Source organism: Schistocerca gregaria, chromosome 1 (genome assembly GCF_023897955.1).
Source record: "Schistocerca gregaria isolate iqSchGreg1 chromosome 1, iqSchGreg1.2, whole genome shotgun sequence".
Lineage (NCBI taxonomy): Eukaryota > Metazoa > Arthropoda > Insecta > Orthoptera > Acrididae > Schistocerca > Schistocerca gregaria.
Window position 1 is genome coordinate 975,573,695 of NC_064920.1, and position 19,699 is coordinate 975,593,393.

The window sequence follows — 19,699 nt, forward strand, 5'->3', positions numbered from 1 at the left end:
TTCATCTTCTACTATCCTTCTTCTGCTTCGGCGTTTGAGGTTGTTCTTCCTCCCTGTGTGCCCCTGTAGGCCAGCCCACGTGTCTGATGCATAAGAGGTGACTGGGTAATGCGTAATTCCCAGCCCCAGTTCTGCTTATACCTGCACCCTGCCATCCATGTTTCACCATTGCTCAAGCACAGCAGTACAGAAATTGGAGGGGGTGCAGTGACACTAGCTTGGCTGAGAACTAGGATGAGTGCGGGGAATGGATTGGTGAGAAGTCAGCACATTTTGTTGTGCTGCTAACAAAGGGTATTTATACTGTGTATTATGGCTTTTTATGAACATCTACTGTGTTTAAACTGCAGTTTGCGTAAATCCATTTGTACTCTGAATAGAATTGGTTTTAAAATTGGACAAATACTCAACAGTAGCATATATTTCTACAGGTGATGCTAAAAGTCTAGATTGGGGCCATTAGCATACTTACGTATTTCATGCAGCAATGTTGTCAACACTCACCGTGAAGTATGACAGGAGTGATAGAGGGATGTGTCAGCTACTGGTTCAACACAGCCAATTAGAGATTGGAGGTCATACGGTATCTTTTGAAGCAAGAGATGATGTAACGTTCCCATGTTAGTATAGGAATTAAATCCATTATGTGTATGGGGTGGGGGTTAGCTCTCGGATCCCACCATTACCATGACCTCAGAAATCATAACATGTTCGGAAGAAATAGCCAAATATTTGTGACAACAAATACGTAGGTTTCATAGCTGTCCTGTTAGGATGAAGTTGATTAAAAATAGTGATACCATGGATGAAAATAAACAAAAAAGGCAGTGAAAATAAAAATTAATGTAAACCATTTCTTTCTGTTTATTTTATTTCCTCGCGTATTATCAAGATGTAGACAATGAACAAATGGCCTAACTTTACAATAGATGCACTGTTAACTTTTTAGGCAGATATATTAAATGAATATAAAAATTTGTAATTTTGATTTGCCAGAATTCGTTAAGAAAATAAATTTTTCTCAAGGAGCCTCTTATAAAAAGAGGGAATCGTCTTTTATTTAGGGTCATCTTACACTCAGGTAAATATGGTAGAAACACTTCATTACTATATCTTGAACAACACAATCTATTGACACATGACCTGCACAAATGAAAAAAAGTACCATTCTTAAGAAAACAACTGGCTTTTTATAGACACACACAGTAATTAGTATTACCAACAGTGAACCTCATGTTGATCCCGTATTTCTACATTTCCAGTCGGCTTATTACACTATTCTTCTGATGCTTTATGGCCATATTGTGAGCTACGGAGCTATACAATTCGATTTGTGATTTCGTGTGCGAAAAGTTACCGTTTGTAGTAATTGGCAGGAAGTTATTTAGTGAAACCAAAATTACATCTGGGGTGCACCAATGTTATACTCTGCTGTTCTTAATGTTTTTAAACAGTTTAGGGGAGAATCTGAGCAACCCTCTTAACTTTTTTGCAGATATTGCTGTTGTTGTGTAATGAAGTCGTCAGAAGATCAAAATGAATCACATAAAGATTCAGACAAGATAGTTCCGTGGTGCGAAATGTTGCAGTTGACCTTGAACAATAAAAATGTGGTCCTCTACACAAGTATTAGAAAATTTCCATTAAATTTTGGTTACACAAAAGGTCACACAAATTTAAAGACTGTTGATTCATCTAAATATCTAAGGTTTACAATTATGAGTAACTTACATTTGAACCATAGTTAGAAAATTTAGTGGAGAAGACAAACCAGGGATTGCATTTTTATCATCAGAACACTTAGAAGATGCTACAGATCAGCCAAGTAACGGCCTTCACTATCCGTGTCCATCCTCTTTTGGAGTGTTCCTGTGCAATATGGGATCCTAATCATGTATGACCAACCGAGGACATTGAGAAATTTCATAGAAGAGCAGCTTCTTTTATACTCCCTCGAAATACGGGAGATAGTGTGACTGGTATGATAAGTGAGTTGGTAGTCATTTTTCATCATGGCAACATCTTTTCACAGAATTTCAACCACCAGCATACTCTTAAGAATTTGTTGACTTCCACTTACATAGGGAGAAACAACCATCATAATAAAATAAATCGGAGCTTGCACAGAAAGATTTAGATGTTCGTTTTTCCCACATATTATGTGACAGTGGAACAGTATACAAACAGTTTGATAGTGGTTGAACCCTCTGACAAATACTTACAGGGTACTCATGTAGTTGTAAATGTAGGGCACAAATATGAGGTGTGGTTGGTGCAAAGCAGAATTGGATGATGAGTGGGATTCTGCCTTGATACAATTGATATTCATTTGTAGGTAGAGCAGGCAATTATTGGAGGGTGGCACTAGCACTAGCTCTAGGCGTCATGGTGCCAGTAGGTTTTAACGTGAAGTGACCCGAGACATTTGGTTTTGTTGAGGTAACACCAGAATGTGCAGTATTCAACAAGATCATCATCCAGCCCATTCTGTTACTGTTGTACAATGTCTTCTACTGGGAGAATGTCAGTTCACATCCCAAAATCCACTGTCACAGATTTTCATAAATTCTCTGTGAAAGCTCAATCACCAGGCCTACATTGTGCATGTGTGGTGGGATGGTATCTGCTGTGGTCTTCATCTCTGGCATCATTCTTGACTAATTATAATGAAAGACTATATTCCAAGACTACATTCAAATCCTCTTTTATTATTGCTGTACAGGATTAAAGCTTAATGACGATAATTAAAGATACTGAAGTTATTATTCAAGACAATATTGCTGTAATTGATGACCCTATGATCATAGTGTTATGTATTACAAATATTGTACAATATATAATACAGGAAAAATGTGTGAAGTGTATTTATTTACTTGTGTGTGTGTTTGTGTGTGGGGGGGGGGGGGGGGCGGCATGTGTGTATGGGACCTCCTGCCAAACACCTGTTTGATTTTAACCATATGTGGCACAGAAACAACATATGTCACAGGTATGACCACTGTTAGGTTTATAACCTTCTAGCTCCAATAGGAGCAGAGATACAGGTAAATTGTGTTTTTCTTCCAGTCCCTTGTGTATAGGCTGCCCTGTGGAACATAAATGTGTGGGAACAGTATTGGTCTGCAAAATCAATTTGTTTGCAGGGCAGCCTTCATTTTAAGGCAAGAAATGGTTGTCTGGGACCAGACATGTCGGCTGACAGGCATGTCGTGTTGGTGGAGTATCGACCATCATGGTCTGTATGCCAAGGCAAATACATGATTTTCATGCCCCTTATTTGTAGCCTGCTCTGCATGACAAGTGTGTTGTGGGAGTAATATTGGCTTGCTTTATTGAATAGTATTGCAGGGGGCTACATGTCCCATTGAGCATGGCTGGGGACAGGTTGAGATGGGTAGAGGGGGCAGGGGCGAGGGGAGGGGGAAGATGCGCGAGCCAGATGGAAGTTCTACAGGAGTAGTGGACTGGTGAAAAAACAAGAGGGGAAGGTGGATATGGAAAGAGATAGGGGGAGGAGGATATGACTAGAGGGAGGGGGAAGGGGGGGGGGAGAGATAGTCAGAAAGAGGCCATGTATCGAACGCATATGCAGATGAAGCCATGGGAAAAGGCTAGTACATAAAATGTGTGTGAGTGGTATCCCTGACATCTTGGAATTCCCACAGGAGAGACGTGTTGTGCAGATAATATTGGAATGAATTCCATGCAGTATACATGCAGATGGGCATTACTAAAAGAGAAAGGGGGAGGAAGGGGGGACATTGAAGAGGAGGAGTAGGAGAAGGAAGAGAAAGGGGAGGTGTAGGAAGCAAGTGGAAGGTGGAGAGGGGTATTGGGCAGGTGGAAAAGGAAGTTTGTGTGAGGCAGCAGGTTGAAGTACTGTGGATGTAAGGTACTCCACTATCCTTAGTGACAGGGATGAACAAAGTGGGTACATTTAAAAAAGTTTGTCCGTCTGTCTGCCCGCCCAACTGTTAACCCTTTTTCTCAGGAACAGTGGACCTACCGAGTTCAAATTTGTCACATACTGAGGTCTGTGGTGCCTTGGCAGTGTAAAAATTTTAAGCTTCTAAGTGTCCCTTTTTTTGATACTCAGAAACTCACTCACCAAAACCTACATGGTATTTTCCTGTTGACGTAGAATTGTAGAATTTGACAAGAAGCAATGTTTCACAATGCAAGTAAATACAAAGATCTGAAATAGTTAATTTGTGATTACGTCACACCAAAAAATATTTCTGTTGCCATTTGTTATCAGAAATCAGACTTGAAATTAAAACATTCTCGTAAGTCGTGGAATGCCTGTGACTGACATCTTATCAGTATCAATGTGAAAACAGGCAAAATTCGTCAGTATTCTTGATTCACAGAATGGATAAGCTGTCTACACACATATTTAAGTTTGTACGGGACTCTCAGTGCACGAGTCCTACTCACACCTGTCTGGTTATTTTAGCATTTTAGGGACCAAAGTTCATGCCATATGGCTGAATACCACAGATAACTTTGACATTCTCTTTGTGGTTGCATGGTGTGTGTGTGTACGTATTTTTGTTGTTGTTATTGTTGTTGTCAGTCCTGAGACTGGTTTGATGCAGTTCTCCATGCTACTCTATCCTGTGCAAGCTTCTTCATCTCCCAGTATTTACTGCAATCTACATCCTTCTGAATCTGCTTAGTGTATTCATCTCTTGGTCTCCCTCTACGATTTTTACCCTCCACGCTGCCCTCCAATGCTAAATTTGTGATCCCTTGATGCCTCAGAACATGGCCTGCCAGCCGGTCCCTTCTTCTTGTCAAGTTGTGCCACAAACTCCTTTTCTCCCCAATTCTAGTCAGTACCTCCTCATTAGTTAAGTGATCTACCCATCTAATCTTCAGCATCATCAGTTATTTTGCTCCCCAAATAGCAAAACTCCTTTACTACTTTAAGTGTCTCATTTCCTAATCTAATTCCCTCAGCATCAACCGACTTAATTTGACTACATTCCATTATCCTCGTTTTGCTTTTGTTGATGTTCATCTTATATCCTCCTTTCAAGACACTGTCCATTTCATTCAACTGCTCTTCTAAGTCCTTTGCTGTCTCTGACAGAATTACAGTGTCATCGGCGAACCTCAATGTTTTTATTTCCTCTCCATGGACTTTAATACCTACTCCAAATTATTCTTTTGTTTCCTTTACTACTTGCTCAATATACAGATTGAATAACATCGGGGAGAGGCTACAATCCTGCCTCACTCCCTTCTCAACCGCTGCTTCCCTTTCATGCCCCTCGACTCTTATACTGCCATCTGGTTTCTGTACAAATTGTAAATAGCCTTTCGCTCCCTGTATTTTACCCCTGCCACCTTTAGAATTTGAAAGAGAGTATTCCAGTCAACATTCTCAAAAGCTTTCTGTGAGTCTACAAATGCTAGAAATGTAGGTTTGCCTTTCCTTAATCTATTTTCTAACATAAGTCGTAGGGTCAGTATTGCCTCACGTGTTCCAACATTTCTGTGGAATCCAAACTGATCTTCGCCGAGGTCAGCTTCTACCAGTTTTCCATTTGTCTGTAAAGAATTCGCGTTAGTATTTTGAAGCTGTGACTTATTAAACTGATAGTTCCGTAATTTTCACATCTGTCAACACCTGCTTTCTTTGGGATTGGAATTATTATATTCTTCTTGAAGTCTGAGGGTATTTCGCCTGTCTCATACATCTTGCTCACCAGATGGTAGAATTTTGTCAGGACTGGCTCTCCCAAGGCAGTCAGTAGTTCTAGTGGAATGTTGTCTACTCCCGGGGCCTTGTTTCGACTCAGGTCATTCAGTGCTCTGTCGAACTCTTCATGCAGTATCATATCTCCCATTTATTCTTCATCTACATCCTCTTCCATTTCCATAATATTGTCCTCAAGTACATCGCCCTTGTATAGACTCTCTATATACTCCTTACACCTTTCTGCTTTCCCTTCTTTGCTTCGAACTGGGTTTCCATCTGAGCTCTTGATATTCATACAAGTGGTTCTCTTATCTCCAAAAATCTCTTTAATTTTCCTGTAGGCAGTAATCTATCTTACCCCTAGTGAGATAAGCCTCTACATCCTTACATTTGTCCTCTAGCCATACGTGCTTAGCCATTTTGCACTTCCTGTCGATCTCATTTTTGAGACATTTGTATTCCCTTTTGCCTGCTTCATTTATTGCATTTTTATATTTTCTCCTTTCCTCAATTAAATTCAATATTTCTTCTGTTACCCAAGGATTACTACTAGCTCTCGTCTTTTTACCTACTTGATCCTCTGCTGCCTTCACTACTTCATCCCTCAGAGCTACCCATTCTTCTTCTACTGCATTTCTTTTCCCTATTCCTGTCAATTGTTCCCTTATGCTCTCCTTGAAACTCTGTACAACCTCTGGTTTAGTCAGTTTATCCAGGTCCCATCTCCTTAAATTCCCACCTTTTTGCAGTTTCTTCAATTTTAATTTACAGTTCATAACCAATAGATTGTGGTCAGAGTCCACATCTGCCCCTGGAAATGTCTTACAATTTAAAACCTGGTTCCTAAATCTCTGTCTTACCATTATATAATCTATCTGATACCTTTTAGTATCTCCAGGCTTCTTCCATGTATACAACCTTCTTTCATGATTCTTAAACCAAGTGTTAGCTATGATTAAGTTGTGCTCTGTGCAAAATTCTACCAGGCGGCTTCCTCTTTCATTTCTTAGCCCCAATCCATATCCACCTACTACGTTTCCTTCTCTCCCTTTTCCTACACTCGAATTCCAGTCACCCATGACTGTTAAATTTTTGTCTCCCTTCACTACCTGAATAATTTCTTTTATCTCATTATACATTTCATCAATTTCATCATCGTCTGCAGAGCTAGTTGGCATATAAACTTGTACTACTGTAGTACGCATGGGCTTTGTGTCTATCTTGGTGACAATAATGGGTTCACTATGCTGTTGGTAGTAGCTTACTCGCACTCCTATTTTTTTTATCCATTATTAAACCTACTCCTGCATTATCCCTATTTGATTTTGTGTTTATAACCCTGTATTCACCTGACCAGAAGTCTTGTTCCTCCTGCCACCGAACTTCACTAATTCCCTCTATATCTAACTTTAACCTATCCATTTCCCTTTTTAAATTTTCTAATTTACCTGCCCGATTAAGGGATCTGACATTCCACACTCCAATCCGTAGAATGCCAGTTTTCTTTCTCTTGATAACGATGTCCTCTTGAGTAGTACCCGCCCGGAGATCCGAATGAGGGACTATATTACCTCCGGAATATTTTACCCAAGAGGACGCCATCATCATTTAACCATACAGTAAAGCTGCATACCCTCAGGAAAAATTATGGCTGTAGATTCCCCTTGCTTTCAGCCGTTTGCAGTACCAGCATAGCAAGGCCGTTTTGGTTAGTGTTACAGGGCCAGATCAGTCAATCATCCAGACTGTTGCCCCTGCAACTACTGAAAAGGCTGCTGCCCCTCTTCAGGAACCACATGTTTGTCTAGCCTCTCAACAGATACCCCTCCGTTGTGGTTGCACCTATGGTACGGCCATCTGTATCGCTGAGGCACGCAAGCCTCCCCACCAACAGCAACGTCTATGGTTCATGGGGGTAGGTGTGCATACCTAGTGGTGTGAAAAAGTTAAGGACGGACATAACTTTTGTATGATGTGCCACTGCCAAGTAACATAGGTCGATGAAGTGCGAACCATACATAGAAAGAATTGCAGCAATATACTACAGAAGGTAACAGTGAAACATGCAACGAGGTGAACAAAAATTACACTTTTATGTGAAGACAATACTACACTGAAGTTACTCAGATACATGATGGTCTCCTGGTCATTACAAAAGGTGCGACATGGTTCTTAATAGGGTGTGTGATCAACGTGGATGACAATGGATTCTGTATAATGTGCTCCCATTCTGCCCACAAGGTTGGTAAGGAGTTCTTGTGGTAAGGCATTCCATTCCTCCATCAGTGCAGGACAACTGGACCGTCTAGACCACCTAAACGATCATGTTTGACAATAATGGATGTACCCTCATATGGAATGCACCCAGGAACATTGTCAAACATGATCTTTTGGTGGTCCAGGTATTGTGGTATGGGGAGTCATAATGTTGCATGGCCACACTGACTTTCATATCTTTGAACATGATACACTTACCAGTCACTGTTACCATGGCACTGTATTCCTTTCCCATGTACATCTTTTTGGTGATGCATCTGGCCTGGACTTCATTTTTATGGATGACATTGTGCCACCTCATCAAACAGTGCAGGTGGAGGAGTTCTTGGACCAAGACATATTCTGAGGGTAGACTGGCCTGCTTGTCCCCCCTACTTGAATCCCTTCAAGCATTTGTGGGATGTGTTGAGGAGATGTATTGCAACATGTTCGCATGCACCAGTGACCATCCAGCAGTTATCAACTGCTTGTTACAGAAATGAAATGGCCTACCACAAGAACTCCTTAGTAACCTTGTGATCAGTAATGGAGCACATTGCGGAGCATGCATTGCTGTCTGTGGTGTTCACAAACCCTATTAAGAACCATGCGTTGCCTTTTGTAATGTCCAGGGGATCATCATGAATTGATGAGTTCAGAGTAATTTCTGTTAGTCTCATTCCATATTTCTTTCCTTTACCTTTTGTAGTGTTCAGTGGTAGTTCTTTCTGTGTATTTAATTGACATGGAATACTTTAAAAGTATTATGTGTAATATGTACCGTATTTATGCTGTTCAGTGTTTCGATCAGGTTGTGAGACTGAGCACTGCAGTAGGCCAATAATCTTGTCAGCATGTTTCATGACTGAATATTATGCCGCACAACTGAATACAACAGACAAATTTAACATAGTTACTTGGGTTGTGTGGTACAAAACAGCAGAGAATCCGTCACATATGTAAGCAATATATGTGACATAAGGATACACACGCAAAGTCATGGGTAAACAAGCTAGTATATTATAAAAATGTTTGTATGTTCCACACCAAATTAAGTGCATCAATATCAACTAAACTTGTTACTCATATCACTTAGTATCTGGAAAGAAGCACTGTAGGGGTAAGAACCACTATCTCTCGTAAGGGTGGGGGTGTGGGTAAAACAGGTGTGTTAAGTCACATAGTACTCAGAGAGCCAAAAGAGGTGTGACATAACTCAAGAACTTATGGTGCGATTTCCACCAAATTTTGTATGACTCATGACTCACTATTTGTAAAAAATACTGTGGGGCGATATATACCTACCATGCCTAGGGATGAGGGTGAAAAGCCAAGGTGGTCAAACTGTCAGGCCCATGGAGGACAAGTGTACTGAGCACAAGTGTCTCACACACTTAAAACGACGAGCAGTGGGCTATCGTAGAACATTGTTTTGGTACTAGTTATCCTACAGACTATAACTATGCAGAGATTCTGGCATTCCCTTCCCACTGTTAGGATGGTATTATTAAGGAAGCAATTGAAATTAAATTAGAAAATAACCTTGTAAATAGAGGTGGAGCTTTTTGCTTAAATTCTGTGTGGGATCTTGCTCTCTCGCTTGTCAAAAAACAGAGGGACAGAATGAACACTATCTCAGCCGTTATTTAGTAGTTTCCACTATCAATAACTTCTGTTTTTGGTCATCGTTGGTTGTATTGTGGTGCTAGTCTTAAACACACACACACACACACACACACACACACACACACAGAGTGAGTGAGAGAGAGAGTGTGTTATCTTTCTGGAATTGCTCTGCAAACATAGGTCTTAAATTCCCTTGCACAACACTTACTTGCTGCAGTTTTGCTTTCAAAATGACAGGATGATCACCTGTTAAGTTGTATTCCCATAAGTTATTTTAACAGAGAAAAGTGGTTCGATGAACACACTGCCAGGTGCTTAAGTGTGAATTACAGATTAGTCATGTAAAGGGAGTTCCTTAATGCTGTAGGGAATAACTTATTCTTCCATGTATTTCTGTGGAAAATATTTTCCCTTAGCATGAAAAAAAAAATACTTGCTTTTAAAGAAGCTCATAATTGGCTGTTTTTGTTGATGTAGCTCTTTCACAATATTTTGTGTACAAGGGTCATCCTATAAGTAGACTGTGCCCTTAACATATGAGGGCTGGCGATTTGGACTGGTATGTGCTGACAGTGCTCACACTGGCTTATGATGCATGTCACAGTATCTTGCCAGTATGCTACCAGTTAGCAAGGAGTTACCACTACAAATTGTTTCTGCTTGTAAGTTGCACTCTGACATTCTTTTTCTCACAGCAAAACAACTACCTACTGTCAGTATCCATTGGTAGTTAATCTTTGTCAATGGGGAAGGCCTTATGAGCATTCAAATGGGGAGAGACCTGGGTCCATCATTCCAACCTCGAGACAAAACATCAGAGCAAGATAAATGCAGTGAAGTACTGTAAAGACATGAGGAAAAGTTTTCTTTCCTCATGACAATACTCGGCCTCATACAGCTTGAATGACCCAGGTGGAGCTTGGAAGATTCAACTGGGAAGTGTTGCCGCCACCTCTTTATTCACCAGATCTTGCCCTCAAGTGATCTTTATATGCTCCCCCAACCTGGAGGTCGTCTTGGATGAACTGCACTGCACTGATGATGAAGTCACATCAACAGTGAATGATTTGTTACGGGCAAGGGACTTGACTTGGTACAATACTGGTTTAGAAAAATGTGTTGTGTTACTAAAAATGCTTGGAAAAACATGATGACTATGTAGAAAACTAACAGAAGAATTGTACAGCGCCAATAGAATTATTTCACCATGATAAATTGTGTAAATCTTTTTTTAGCTAATATGGAAACTTACGTATGGGAATCCCCCTTGTAGTTCACACACACACACACACACACACACACACACACACTTACTGTCATCTCTTGCAGTGTATCCCACTGGACTTGATCAAGCATTGCCATAACGCTGTCATGCCAAGTAAACGATCCTGTGACAAAACGTTCCACTCTTTACCGAATCTCATCTATCTGTTTTATTGATCCTGCTTGGTAAAAGTCTTAGGTAGAAGGACAATAACCAAGAATCTATTGACGAAGTGTCTTGTAACCTACTTCATTTGTGGATATATTACATTTTCTTAAGTACTGTGTAATGAATAACAGTCTGACATCTGTTTATCCAACTATTTGTTTTGTGTGGTCACTCCACTTTCTTCACGTATTTATGCACAATATTTTACATTTACTTACACCTGCCTGGATAGCTGTGCATGTTAAAGCACTGCTTCCAGAACAGGGAGGTGCACCATCCCTGAATCAATTCCAGCCAGCGGATTAACGACAAGGGTTATTGTGCTGGCCAGCCTGGGTGTGGTTTTTAGGTGGTTTCCCAAATCCTTCTAGTTGAATACCAGACTGTTACCCCCATTTGACCTCAGTTACATGATTCTCAAGCATATAGGGAACATTTGCTCACTTTCACATGAATAACATGACATGCAGTCAGTTGGACTACGCATACTCTATCCCAGGGGGTAATGGGGTGCGACAGGGAGGGTGCCATCCCATGGGGTAATGAGGTGTGACAGGGAGTGCACCCCCCTGTGCCATAAATTAACCATACTAAATTTGTTAATAACCATAGCGACCCTATGACGATGTGGGACAAAGGCGCAAGAAAAGCAAGAAGGGGCAACTGCCAGTCCTTAAACCAATTGTTGATCTTTCACAGGTCTTCCTGCATTTTGCAACAGTCTTTTGGTGTTGCAACCATCTTTATACACAACAGCATCATCCTTGAATACCATCGTGACACCTCCAACATTATTCACAGGACCATTAATATAAATGACAAATAGTGGTGGCCCTATAACACTACCTTCAGGTACACCTGAAATTACCTTCAAATTTTTGGTTTAGTTGTATTGAGACTGAATTGTTCAGTTCTGTCTGCAAGGAAGTCTTGTATCCAATGAAAGATCTGGTCCGGTAATCGGTAAGCTTTTATTTGGTTAACTAAATGACAGTGCAGATCTGCACACATGCTTTGTGTATGGTAGCCTGGATCTCATGAAGGAGAACAACAACTGAATTTCACGAGATATGTGTCTGCAGAATTCTTGTTCATTTTTGTGGAGGAGATTTTCATTCTCCATGAACATCGTAATATGTGAGTATAAAACATGTTCCATAATTCTGCAACACATTGGCGTCAGTCATATAGGCGTGTAGTTATGCGCATCTGTCTGCTGAGCGGTTTTCAAACTGAGAATGACCTGCATTTTTCCCATCTCTAGGTACTCTTCATTGCTCCAGTAACCTACAATAAAATACTGCTAGAAGTTATGTAACCTAATCTCAGTAGAACCTTACAGGTATTCTCACCTGGTCAAGTTGCTTTTCCACTGTTAAGCAGTTCACCTGGTTTTATATTCCACGATCGTTTATCTCAATATCTGCCATTTAGGTATTCATGCAGTGATTGAAAGGAGGAACCATGATACAATACAGGAATGATCTCTTCACGTATTTATGCACAATATGTGCAATATGTCAGAAAACAGATCAAAATCATGTATTTAGTCGCTCGGTGACCATACTGGCACCGAAACAGAAGTTTTGGGGAGCAAAATAACTGATGATGGTTGCAGTAGAGAGGATATAAAATGTAGACTGGGAATGGCAAGGAATGCATTTCTGAAGGAGAGAAATTTGTTAACATTGAGTGTAGATTTAAGTGTCAGAAAGTGTTTTCTGAAAGTATTTGTATGGAGTGTAGCCATGTATGGAAGTGAAACATGGACGATAACTAGTTTAGACAAGAAGAGAATAGATCTTTCGAAATGTGGTGCTACAGAAGAATACTGAATTAGGTGGGTAGATCACATAACTAACTTAGCAGGCACTGAATAGAATTGGAGAGAAGAGGAATTTGTGGCACAACTTGACTAGAAGAAGGGATCAGTTGGTAGTACATGTTCATTAAGGGGTCACCAGTTAGTATTAGTGTGGAGGGTAAAAACCGTAGAGGGAGACTATGAGATGAATTCTCTAAGCAGATTCAGAAGGATGTAGGTTGTAGTAGCTACCTGGAGATGAAGCAGCTTGTGCAGGATAGAGTAGCATGGAGGGCTGCATCAAACCAGTCTCTATACTGAAGATAACAACAACAACTTACTATGTAAGATCAAAACTCCTTAGGGTATGTAGTCAGATAGTTTGGACAAATTTTACTTAAAATTCATTTAATGCTTTTCACATTACTCTCAGTGCACCCTTTTTGGCTCCATTTAGCTTCTGTTTGTCTATCAGGCTTTCAGTTCGTTTACATCAGAGATGAAGCCCTCTTTGCTTTTGTAGCAACTTTCTAACATGGCCAAGGAGGATCTTTTCCATCCCTCACTACCTTTCTGTTATTTCTGGAGAAAAATTATGCTGTTATGGACTAATCCATTTGGGCATGTTCCACAGTGATGCTCACAGTGTCAGTCAGTCAGTACCTCTATCCGTCTTTTCAAATTCCACTTTGTTTCTTTGTTGTACTACATACATTGATAGGCAAACAACATTTATGAATTTGCTGGCATAGAATATTGTAAACTAGGCTTTTCTAGAGGTTAACAGTGACAGTTGTGTTCAGAAGATGTGATTGAGTTGTTCAATGTTGGAAGGAATCTCACAAATTGCCAATGTTTTCAGATACAGTCTAACAGTAACTTCACTCATTTAACTGTTCTAAACTTTTCTCTGTTATCTGATGTACATATATTTTTAGGTTATTGTTGCGGAGAGAAGGTGTTAATTTTTATACAACTGCTGAATTTGAAATAGTGAGAACAATTAAAGAAAAGGCATGTTATCTTGCAAATAATCCTCAGAAGGAAGAAACTGTTGAAACTGAAAAGTACCAGTATGTTCTGCCAGATGGCAGCACTCTTGAAGTAAGTAATTATTTCTTGTAAAACAGTCAATTTAAAAAAAAAAAAAAAAAAAAAAAAAAAAAAAAAAAAAAAAAAGAGCCAAGAGTTATGTAACTGCACACAAATCACTGCACACAACTTAATGGGCCTTTTTTCTATGCCAGATCGGTCCAGCAAGATTTAGAGCACCAGAGGTTTTGTTCAGACCAGATCTGATTGGAGAAGAATATGAAGGACTCCATGAGGTTCTCCTGTACTCAATTCAGAAATCTGATCTAGATTTACGTAAAGTACTCTTTCAGAATATCATTTTGTCAGGTGGCTCAACATTGTTTAAGGTAAAGTCGTCTGTATTTTTCTTGTGTAAATAATATAACAACATTCTTCCCCTCTCATTGTATGTATTTGTTATTTTTATCATCCTAATTAGATGGTGGTGGTCTCGCAGTGTACTTGATGTTCTTCTGTTTTCAGGGATTTGGAGACAGACTGTTATCAGAAATACGAAAATTGGCACCAAAAGACATAAAAATTCGGGTAAGTTTCTTCTTGGTTTTTAGTTGTGAACTGCTGTAACAAACTTAATTTATATATAAGCTTCCAACTACTGTTTAATTTCTCTCTCTCTCTCTCTCTCTCTCTCTCTCTCTCAAAATCAAATTCCTAAAATGCCCATGTTTTTCAAAATAAAAAAAAGCCTTTCTTCTTACAAACCTATAACTACACAAGTGTGTACTGTCAGGAATGTCATTTGAGTGTATCTGCTGTAAGCAATGGTGTGGAACAAGTTGTTTGTTTTGAGCAATTGTGCTGTAAAGTTTCTGTAAAATCTTCTTAGTTAAGGTATTTTGTAGACAATGTTGAGGATGATCCTTAACATTTCTGCCATCACACTGTCATTTAAATTCATGCAAACCATGGCAAGGGACACAACATAATAAAATTGCTTAAATAATTATTCACATTTATCTGATTAGCAACAACTTTTGAGGCACATTTTTGTTCAGTAACGTATTCCGGATTTTATTTGAGTCATAGTTATCCACATCACCCTTGGATTTGTACAAATCTATCCCGAAAAGCATTTTCATATTATGAACACAGCACGTATTACTACTACTGGCAATAATGCTTCCAGAACTTACCACTGTTTACAGGCACACATTCCGACAAATCTGCCATTAATGAAAATAAGAAATTGTAGTTAAACAATTACTAACAAAGAGATAGAGGGGCTGGCCAGTACTTACCTCAGCTCAGTACAGCCGATAAGAAACACAAAAAACAACCGAAAATTTAAGTTCCTAGCTTTCAGAATAAATGTTCCTCCCTGTTTTCCTTTCCCTGTTGTTTCATAACCTGGGTTGTGAGTAACTAAATCCTCTTTCCCTTCTTCCCTTTCTCTCCTCCCTGACGAAGGAACATTTATTCCGAAAGCTAGGAACTTAAATTTTCAGTTGTTTTTTGTGTTTCTATCGGCTGTACTGAGCTGAGGTAAGTACTGGCCAGCCCCTCTATCTCTTTGTTAGTAATTGTTTCACATCTTTATATGAGATTTTCCATTAATTAGTTAGAAATTGTAGTTAAGCTGTCATTTCTCAGTTTATCGTGGAACTGTTTTATTTGTATACCTTGTTTCCCATACCATTGTTTCTAATCAAGGTCTTCATTCATGATTAATAAAATTGTTTTATTATTATGTTCCTAAATAGCTTACAACTTATGAGATACTTACAGTCTTTTAAGAGACCAAATTATTAATTATGTCTTGAAATGGATAAGTTGGAACTATTTATCAATCTTATGAAAGAAAAATATGCTCCATTGAAGCCAAATCATTCACTTGAATTGTCCAGAATGTTCTTCAAACCAGTCTCCCATAATTGTGGCTCAGTAACATGGCACATCGTTGTTTGGGAATACGAAGCCCATGAATGGCTGCAAATTATCTCAAAGTAGCTGAACATCCAGAGCACCCAGTCCATTCCATGTAAACACAGCCCTCACCATTATAGAGCCACCACCAGTTTGCACAGCACCTTGTTGACAACATGGGTCCATGGCTTCGTGGGGGTCTGTGGCACAGTCGAACACTATCATTACTCTTTCCAACTGAAAATGGGACCGATCTAACCAGGCCACGATTTCAGCTAGGGTCCAACCGATATGGTCACAAGCCCAGGAGAGGCACTGCAGGTGATATTGTGTTGTTAGCAAAGGCACTCACATTGGCTATCTGCTGCCATAGCCCATTAATGCCAAATTTTACCACAATATCCTAATGGATACGTTTGTAGTACATCTCACATTGATTTCTGCAGTTGTTGCTTGTCAGTTTGCACTGACAACTCTAGCACGCTCTTTGACACTGTGAATCACGGAATATTGAATTCTCTAATGATTTCTGAAGTTGAATGTCCCATGCATCTAGCTCCAACTACCATTCTGCGCTCAAAGTCTGTTAATTCCTGTAGTGTGGCCATAATCAGTTCAAAAGCCTTTTCATGTGAATCTGAATACAAATCACAGCTCCACCAATGCACTGCCTTTTTATAGCTTGTGTACGCAATACTACTACAGTCTACAGATAAGCAGATCACTATCCCATGACTTTCCGCTTTTCTGTCATGGTCCCCTCTCGGGTTTGACCTCCACCTTTTCCAAATTTCTGTTGATAGTGCGTGCCATTTGTGGAAGGACGCCTGACGTGGTGTTTTTTTGTGTGTCCATTGTGCACTGAGATCTTGCATGCTGCTTATTGTCGTGTGGAGGGCTTGGCCCCCTCAGTCTTGTAGGTTGCCTACTTCTTGTCTCTTGCGCCTTACCATCCTTTGCGCCTCCAACGATTTTGGACCATTTTGGCACTCGAAATCCAGGACGGTAGCCAGTCCATTGTGGTGGGGTTGTCAAGTGTACCCTCTTGGTGGTAGCCTCCTGACAACACAAGGATCGCACTGCTGATGCCTGAGCTGCGACCTCCCCGCATATGCAAGGAGTAGGTGCCCATCCTTTCTGGGGCACCAGGACCCCCAGAAATGGCCATCCCGCCACGTGGCCCTTGTAATGGCTGGGTAGTGCCCGCACGCAGAGCCCCTGATCGGAGTGGGTGGCATCAGAGCAGATGACCCGCAATGAAATGGGTTAAATCAACTCAAGCTGGTGATCGCTCAGCCCCATCAGTCTCAAAGCGCGTATGAAATGATTTTAATGCTGCAACCTATGATTCCTGATTGTTCACAGGGCGACTCATCTCGTGAGCCGTATTTGCCTCGGTAACTAGTTTGCTGCAGGGCTGATGCAGAGACCTTTCAGGCAATGAAGCCCCATTTTTCATAGACCACCTTGAAGATAGGTTTGGGGAAGTGGCGGTGTTATCTAGAATGCACAGCTGGGAAATTCTGATCCAAGTGGCCTCCCCAGCCTAGTTGCAGGCGTTGCTCATCTGTGACAAGCTGGGTGATATTCCCATCTCGATTACTCCCCATAAAAGCGTTAACTTGTTCCAGGGTCTTATTTTCCATTGTGACCTCCTTTTGCAGTTGGATGAGGAGCTGTGCACCACTTAGAGCAACAAGGTGAATAGGTCATCCGGCTTGTGCATAGGGGACCCAAAGACAACTACCGGTGCCTTCATCTTGGTCTTTGAGGGTGACTTGTTGCTTGATAAGGTCAAGATGATGGTTTACCGTTGTGATATAAAACCATACATCCCTCCCCCTACGCGGTGCTTTAAGTGTTGGTAGTTTGGTCACATGTCATCTTATTGTACTTCCAGCGCCACATGCAGGGATTGTGGTCGTTTCTGCACCTGGGCGCTCCGTGTGTGCCACCTCCCACTTGTGTCAGCTGTGGGAAGCACCACTCCCCCTGCTCACCTGACTGCCCTGTTTTCCATAAGGAGTGATGAATCATGGAAATAAAATCCCTGGACAGGCTCACGTATCAGGATGTGAAGAGGAAATACAAACGACTTCATCCTGTGCAGATGACTACATTGTATGCTGCAACTGTGACTTCACTTCATTGCCCTCAGTGGAGACGGCTGTCCCTGCGGTTGTTAAGCCTTCAGTGGGCCCTTGGGGCCACACTGGCTCTTCCCCCATGTCTGTGTTGGGGGATGTTGTTTCTTCTGGTGCTCCCAAGGTACCGCCTTTGGGAGATCAACCCCCCAAACTGATGGGGATATCGGCCCCCCCGCGCTGGAGGTACACCAGCCTCCTCCGGCTTCTCTCATGCAGAAAGGGTACCTTGGAAGTCTACCTTCTAAGCTCTCCTACAGCGCAACAGCTAACATCAGTCAGTGGCCCAAGGACCCACGAGCGGCAGATCAGAGAGCTTCCTGCTCTTTGTCTGTCCCTGACGCTCTGTCTGAGTCTCTCTCCTCGGTTGCTCCTAAGGAGCAGTGGGAGGAGGCAAAGAAGAAGAAGAAGAAGAAGAAGAAGAAGAAGAATAGGCTGGGTAGGATGGACGAGGTTAAGGTTCGCCTCGGTGCCCCCTGTTCCTACCAGCTCTGAGTCTGAGGACGATTTGCAGATTTTGTCCTCCCCCAACAATCTCACACTCACCCCTACCTCAGACGCACTGATTCTAGATTAAGGGTCTCCTTCAGTGGTGGTTGATGACCCAATGGCGTAATCTACCTCCTTGATCCCTTCATGCCTTTTTTAGCCGTGGACAGTGTCATCCTCCAGTGGAATTGTAGAGGTTTTTTCCACCACCTTGCTGTCAGCCCCACCCTTTCTTGGTTTCCGGTGTTGTGAACCCCTGCCCTCTGTGGCTATCGGGGTTATTATAAGAATCGGGCAGCTTATGAGAGGGTATCTGGTGGAGTCCGAGTTTACGCTCTTCACTCTCTTTACAGTAAGCGTGTCCATCTTCAAACACCTTTAGAGGCTGTCACTGTTAGATTGTGGACGCCACAGGCTGTTACTGTGTGCCAACTTTATCTTCCACCTGATGGTGATATCATGCAGCATGTATTGACTGTGCTGGTGGCCCAACTGCCACCACCTTTTCTGTTACTGGGCGACTTCAATGCCCATAACCCTTCGTGGGGTGGATTGGTGGCAACAGGCTGAGGCACTGTCGTTGAGCAAGCGTTGGCACAGCTCGACCTTTCCCCCTTAAATACTGGTGCCTCCACACATTTCAGTGTGGTGCACGGCACGTACTCGGCCATCAACCTTTTGGTCTGCAGACCTAGCCTTCTACCATCTGTCCAATAATGTGTGCATGACGACTTGTGCGGTAGTGACCACTTTCCGATCTTTCTGTCACTGCCACAGCATTGCTCTTTTGGGGGCCTCCTCAGATAGGCCTTGAATAAGGCTGACTGGGACTCGTTCGCCTCCATTGCCACTATTGAACTTCTTTCTCATGACGCTATTGTTGTTGTGGATCACATGATAACCACCAGCATTGTTTATGCAGCAGAATCTGCAATTCCCTGTTCTTCCGCGTCCCCTCAGCAGAGGACTGTGCGCCGTAGTTGTCACCAGAGATCGCTGAGGCGATTAGAGATCGCAGGCGGGCCCTCCAATGTCATAAGCGGCACCCATCCCATGAACACCTAATCTCCTTTAAGCGGCTCCGTGCCCGAGCCCGACGCCTTATTCGCCAATGGAAGCTGCAGTGCTGGGGGCATCCGTAGCTCTCCATCGCAGGTTTGTACCAAGATTAGGTGTGACTATGGATATCAGACCCCCGTCAGCGTACCTGGGCTTTTCCTGAATGGAGCAGTCTGTACTGAATGAGACATGATTGCAGAACTCTTAGCAGAGCATTATGCTCA

At 41.7% G+C, this 19,699-nt stretch overlaps 1 protein-coding gene across 1 annotated transcript in view; it reads left to right on the forward strand.

Annotated features, from left to right (window-relative positions):
• The window catches only part of LOC126277212 (actin-related protein 1), a 64,199-nt gene that overhangs the window by 37,586 nt on the left and 6,914 nt on the right, over window positions 1-19,699 (forward strand). Inside the window, exons 6-8 of the mRNA XM_049977339.1 lie at window positions 13,764-13,929; window positions 14,073-14,246; window positions 14,383-14,445. Of these exons, the coding sequence (XP_049833296.1) occupies window positions 13,764-13,929; window positions 14,073-14,246; window positions 14,383-14,445 (403 nt within the window). The remainder of the gene's footprint in view (window positions 1-13,763; window positions 13,930-14,072; window positions 14,247-14,382; window positions 14,446-19,699) is intronic.